The 6,520-nt window shown below is 37.9% G+C and overlaps 1 protein-coding gene across 1 annotated transcript; it reads right to left on the reverse strand.

The window, feature by feature from the left end:
• Positions 1–3,391: 3,391 nt before the first annotated feature.
• LOC145435908 (uncharacterized) lies at positions 3,392–5,305 on the reverse strand. Its single transcript, XM_080313172.1, has 2 exons — positions 4,962–5,305; positions 3,392–4,828 (listed from the first exon to the last, which is right to left on the reverse strand). Exons 1-2 carry the CDS (start codon positions 5,043–5,045, stop codon positions 3,920–3,922), a joined length of 993 nt encoding a protein of 330 aa, XP_080169298.1. The 5' UTR covers positions 5,046–5,305; the 3' UTR covers positions 3,392–3,919.
• Between the last annotated feature and the right edge of the window lie 1,215 nt (positions 5,306–6,520).

Below are 6,520 nucleotides of genomic sequence, written 5' to 3' on the forward strand. Positions count from 1 at the left end.
TGCTGTTATGGCCTGCAATACAGATATTTAGAGCTGCGGTTACCAGCAGAGTTGGATCAATTGTAATTTGTAATTGTAATTGAATGTAATTAATTACATTTTTCAATGTAATTGTAATGTAATTGTAATTGAAGCATTTTTATTTTGTGTAATTGTAATTGTAATTGTAATTTGACAAAAATTTTGCTCAATTACAATTTCAATTACATTAAATTAAATTACTATTGAGACCTGACAAGCACAACATAAAACAATTGACTTATAATCAGAGGTGGTCAAAGTAGTCAAGAAATCTACTCAAGTAGAAGTAGAAGTAGCGACGAAAAAATCTACTCAAGTACAAGTAGAAGTACTTCTTTCATTGTCAACCTAAAACTACTTGAAGTAGAAGTAGAATTGACTGACTTTAAAAGTACTCAAGTAAGTAAGTAGTTGTAAAAACGATCCCGATTGGAGTGATTACAAAAAGGTGCAAATTGAGCTATGTGATAGGTGACGAGCTTGATTCATATTGATGCATACCAGCAAGTATCCAATTTTCGATAGCGTAAGCATTCGTCCACATCATGGGGTGAAAATGATAGTATTGATAAAGAAATGCGATACTAATCCTCTGTTTTCTCGAACAACGCGTTTTGGAAAATAGCATGGTATGGCGCCATCCCCCTATAAGGCCCGTAGTTTAGTCGAAGAGCAATATGGAGAAGTTGTATAGGATACGGTGTAAACAGTTTGCGCGATTAGTAAACGTTAATAAAAAATATGGTGGTCCGTAAAAATGCCATATTGTGTAGCTTTATTTCCAGAAATTGAAGGCATTCCTGCACTTGCTTTTATACTTCAACATGTATGTTATTCGGACAAAAGAAATGATGTTAATTATAACTCAAAGTATATGATACTGAGAATTGAAAGTTAAATATAAATACTACTTCTAAAAGCAGAATATGTATTTCATGTTTTTAGTCCAGAAAGTTTCAAAGGTGGTATGCTAAAACACTCTTCCAGATTAGGACACGCCATGGACAATGGACATATATATGCTAGATTACGATATGACAAGAAAATGCTAGATTGCGAAACATCAATTTCAAACGTTATGATGAGCCATGTATACAATATACTGTGATGAATTATTTCATGGGTGAAGGGCGACAATGTGGTGTGAACGGAACCACGCCAACCCTCCACCTAAATTATATTAACCGATACTTTCGTGAAATCATACTGGTCACTACGTATCCACTGCGCGCGAAGCGCGACGAAAATTCTGTGCTTTACTAAACTTTTATGTAAATTAAATGTTAATACTCCGTGAAAACAGCTCCGAAATTCCTCAGGCTATCTTCCTGATTGGAAGATTGAACTACTTCTACTTGACAAACTGCAAATAGCGAAAAGTAAGTAAGTAGATCATAAAATATTAAGAAGTAGAAGTAGAAGTAGCGAAAATCAGATCTACTTGAGTAAGTACCAGGAGTAGAGGAAAACTACTTGAGTACTTCGAAAAAGTAGAAGTACTTCGTTACTGACCACCTCTGCTTATAATGCATTCTCTTTAAATGTCGACAAGGAATTTGGTGGATCCATTCGCGGAAGCCCTTGACTGCGCCCTTGCGGACGAAGTTTTTTTTAAATTTTTACCGCTATGCTGGCCTCGGCTGCCATTGTATACAATTTTTAGATTACTGACCAACGGATGGATTCGCAACACGTGACTCACGATTGAATACGCCGAGAAGCGAACTGCTGAGCCGGCTAAAAGCAGCAGAATTGATATTCCCATAGCTGGCGATCCAAGCGTCGAAATTTGATATGTATGGTCCTAATCGAAAGCTAGTGTCGCACTGATTCCGCAATAAAAGTATATTTCCAGGCAATGGTACCATCCCAAAATATTCGTGAAAGTCTGGGAATCGGCATTGTTCTGAACAATCGCTGGGCGTAATTGGTAATTGTTGTGGTCATGCTGCTGCAGCGCTCTCACTTTTCAGAACAGTCGGCCTTAAACGGCTATTTTGGAGCAGTTACATTGCCCTGGCGAGATTTTATTTTGTATTTTCGGAATTAGTACATCAATAGCTTACGATAAAGACCAGATCCATCAAATTTGGACGCATGGATCGCCAGCTCTAGGACTACAAAGTTTGCTGCTTTTAGCCGGCTCTGCAGTATGTTTGTCGGTGCATTCATCCGTGACTCACATTTTGCGCATCTATCAGTGGGTTGGCAATCTACAATACGATTTCAGATCACGATGCTGCATCGTTATTTCGTCTGCCTAACTAACCAGACCACTGGATATTATATAACGTCTTATCTGACAAAGCACGGTTTTGTTTTCACTCCTCATCCTAATTCCTACGTCCCTCGATAAAAATAATATTATTTCTTTATTTATATATTATAGACGCAAATCCAACAGGTGGATATATTATAATACTTTTTCAACGACATACTGCACCCTATCCTTAATCCTAACCCATAGGAAATTAGGTAAATAACATTTTACATTTCCAATTACGTGAGCCATAATTACCGAGCATTCAAAACACGCTTATATTACGCCACAATGACATCTCACATAGCATACTATGTACGCACATAAACGCATTTATTACTACACAATCTGAACTAGACTTGAATTGTTGTAAAATACGACGCTACGGTTGTCAAGGACCACGGTTGAATTTATGATTATTAAATTACATGTTCAACAGCAGCAATTGTAATTGTAATTGTAATGTAATTGAAGCATGCAAGGAGTAATTGTAATTGTAATTGTAATTTGATATTTTTAGCATGGAGTAAATGTAATTGTAATGTAATTGAAACATTCATGAAAGTAATTGTAATTGTAATTGTAATTGAACTGAAATAATGTAATTGATCCAACTCTGGTTACCAGTAACGGCCAAGACCAGCTTTGATGCGGAAGTCGTCATGTATCATTTGACGAGAACAAAATTGTCCGGTGCAGATACTCCTCGCCAAGCAGGTGCGTTCAAACTGCGTTTAACTGACCAAACTTAGCAAACATCAACAATTAAGTTTACGTTGGAAACTATAGGCAGAGTCCTGGTGATTAATATTATCCTGCGAGGTAGTGATGTCTGGTGTGGATTGATAACCTGACATACAACATGACGAGGGTTCTTTCAATCATTCTGCTACATCGAATATCTGTTTTAGAGGATATAGATCTTTAATAAACTGGAGAGCACTTACGCTAATCTGTACTCGGGAACCCCAATTTTTCGCTGAATGATAGAAACAAAAACTATACTCATCGAATCAGCGACATGCGGCCTGGGGAGTCAATGAAGAAGCACATCACATCATGTCAGGATGAGCAAAAGGATCTCTCGAAAACTTACCCGAGAATAGCTTATTTTGCACAAAACTGTTGTAAGTTATCAAATATATTTTATCAAAATATTCTTGTAAAAAGGTGGCTCTATTGTCGCCGCAACATCTACAGTGAACTAAGTAGCGAACAAGAAAGTTTTCCACGGTCGCTATCATATTTCGAACTGGCCATCAAGGTTTAGGAGACTCTAGTAGACTTTCATCTCGCCAAATACGACCTTCTTGGCAGATTGAGAAAACACTAATCGAACATCAAGGCTGGTAGATAGGTATACTCAGGACCAAAAAACACTTCGTTAAGTCCCCTAAAACATTGGTCTTGGGCTCCTTCAAAGCGTGAATAACCAAGCCTATAGCCTTCATCCCAATACCCAATCAAAAATACCAACCTTATCGCTAACGTAACATGTAATTTTCTATATATTTACAATATGTGTGAAAAGCCAAATTGCGAATAACACTTTGTTGGGCGAATGTAATTTCAACAAACCTCAGAGATCGAGAATCAATACATCTGACATGAAAAGCTCGTAGGTAATTTCAGCTCCTATTACTTCAATCCATGATCGTTTGTGACCACCACTGCAGCACTCGTCGCTCGTGCTTTCCCGTCATCAGGCTCATCGGACAAGTCAGTTTCTTCTACCCCGGATTTCAACCATGGAAACAATCTCTCCCTCCAGTTAACGGTTGCAAGTATGATGCACAGAATATTGGATACCAGATTTATCTCATTGGGGAGACGACTATATAAGTATGAAGCAAGATATATCGTTATGACATCAGTTAATAAGCAAATTGCACTGAGTAGAGTGACTCGTTTCATTATTGGTGTGTACTTGGAAGTGGCAGTACTGTTTGAGCGAATGTGTTTCCACAACGGATGCAGAAACAAAGTGAGAAGTGATAGCTGACAAAAGCATGGGTAGCAAATTAATACCATGAAAGCGTACTTTTGCCAGCAAGGATCATCGCAAAAACTTGACATCATAAGAAGTATGGATGTAATGGTCATTGCTACTCCTACAAATATGATAACCGCGAGAAAGTATTTACTGGCGAATCTGGTATATTTGTTTGTCAGATCACGTAATGCTGCGTTATTGTATAGGCTCCGTTGTCTAACCCACAATATAGAATAGATCAAGATCAGCGTGGCAGTGAACGCAACCATGATTACATAAAGCAGGAATAACTCCACACCTTGACTAGGACTGTGGTGGAGACCGTAGGAAACTCTGGCTAAATCTAGAGACACTTCCACAAGCTGCATTGACACGGTTGCGAGAATCAGTTGTGACAATTTCTTGCCTGCTTTTTGGGTATTACCATCGCTTCTCGTATACCGGTGTGCGCTGCAGTAGTACATGAGTTGAGTAACGAAGATGTATATTGCCGCCACAACGACTAGCATTTGTGCGACGAATCTATGCATTGCATCCATTTCTTCGAAATCTTTCTAGAGAAAATTAACAAGAAGACTACCGCGAATATAAACTTCTTGGCTGGGTCATGTAAATAGAATAATAATGATAAATAAGTTTATGTACTTGAAATATCGAGTCAACATCATTCATAGTTCGTCAACTCACCAAAACTCCACAACGAAAAAGTCTTGTGTTGTGGTTGTAGACGTCGATGAGATTCCCATGGCGATACGGTAGCCTATCACACATCCCTCAAATGATTGCAGCTATGTCATTACTCAATGATATATAGATCGCGAGCTTCATTGCATTCAGATAAGTTATGGATTACATCTTTGATGCGAGTGATATTTACTTTCCCGAACTCTAAAAGCTTTTAAAGTAAGCGTGGAATATTAGTTATAATGGTGTAATGAAACTGTATTTTTTCTGTTGGCTATCATTAGGTGCAATTTCAAACTAAACCCAGTGATCAGTTCATGCATAGCATGCAAATTATAGGAACATTACAGACTACATCGTTATTACCCGTATAAGCTACCTACCTTTGGTAAATAAAATGGAATATACCTAGAAATGGACTTCTGTGAACTGAACGGGGCGATGTGCATAACAAAAAAATGCATGTTTTCTTCACTCGCAACGCATTAAAAGCATAGTTATGACAACGCACGACGTGTAATGTATTATAGTAACTACGTCGGACGAGGCAAACAACATCAAGAACCGCACTTCTCATCTAGGGCTGGGCACAATGATTCGAGTATTCGAATCTGAATCGAGTAATTATTTTAATGATTCGAGTCGAGTAGCAAAATACGATTTTTTCGAGTAGTGAAATTATACGCTGGTTGCCACTGAAAGTTATTTTATCGACGAGAATTATGGTTTCGATACTATTTTCCACTGTGGAAACCTTGAAACCTTGATTGGCCGTATCACAGCATACGAAACATAGTACAAAGCTACGACCGTTACTCGAAATAACATATTTCCGAAGTCATGATCTTCCCACAATATAGTCACAAAGTGAAATGAAATCGGTATGATCGAAATAATACCAAAGTATAAGTAATTTGATGAACAACAGGCATTATATATTCTTTGTGGTGGCATAAAAGGTACATATTTGAACCTTGAATATCTTATATACTGTTATTACGTCATAATCAGAGATACTCGAATACTCGACTCGACTCGAAGCATATTACATGATTCAGAATCGAATCACTCAGGTACTCGATTTTGCCCAGCCCTAATCTCATCAGGTTACCATTTTGATGCCAGTATGGAAGCAAATAAATACATATGAATTTCACATGCGCCGACAGACAAATTGGCGGCCGTTTACACATAATTGAACTGAAGTGTGTTGGCGCGTGAACATGCAACTAGAATTAACAAATTGGATCCCAAATTTTTGGAGGATTTTAATTCAAATTCAAAATTTTCTTCGCGCTTGACGCGATTCCTGGTTGTAATTTTTTTCGTTTTCAATATAGTAGTGTCCTAGCAATCTGAACCCCATGGCATACGAACGAACCGCAGACGAAAATGATACGGACCATAAAGAAATAGCAATTTGGAATACTGTGCGTCTCACGGGTAAAGGATTTTCTAGTGCGTTTAAGAGATTCCATTATTCTGATATGACGCCAAGAAACCGATAAATGCAACAACGTGATTGATAAGAACCTGATGATGCATCATAATTATCAACTCTA

This window comes from Botryllus schlosseri, chromosome 3, assembly GCF_051294905.1.
Source record: "Botryllus schlosseri isolate E-star chromosome 3, Bs_hap1, whole genome shotgun sequence".
Classification (NCBI taxonomy): domain Eukaryota; kingdom Metazoa; phylum Chordata; class Ascidiacea; order Stolidobranchia; family Styelidae; genus Botryllus; species Botryllus schlosseri.

Excerpts from the sequence above, each read along its gene's own strand:
- LOC145435908 (XM_080313172.1), bottom strand. The coding sequence starts at position 5,045 with ATGTGTGATAGGCTACCGTATCGCCATGGGAATCTCATCGACGTCTAC. Across the intron at positions 4,829-4,961 it reads TTTTTCGTTGTGGAGTTTTG|AAAGATTTCGAAGAAATGGA; the intron begins GTGAGTTGACGA and ends AATTTTCTCTAG.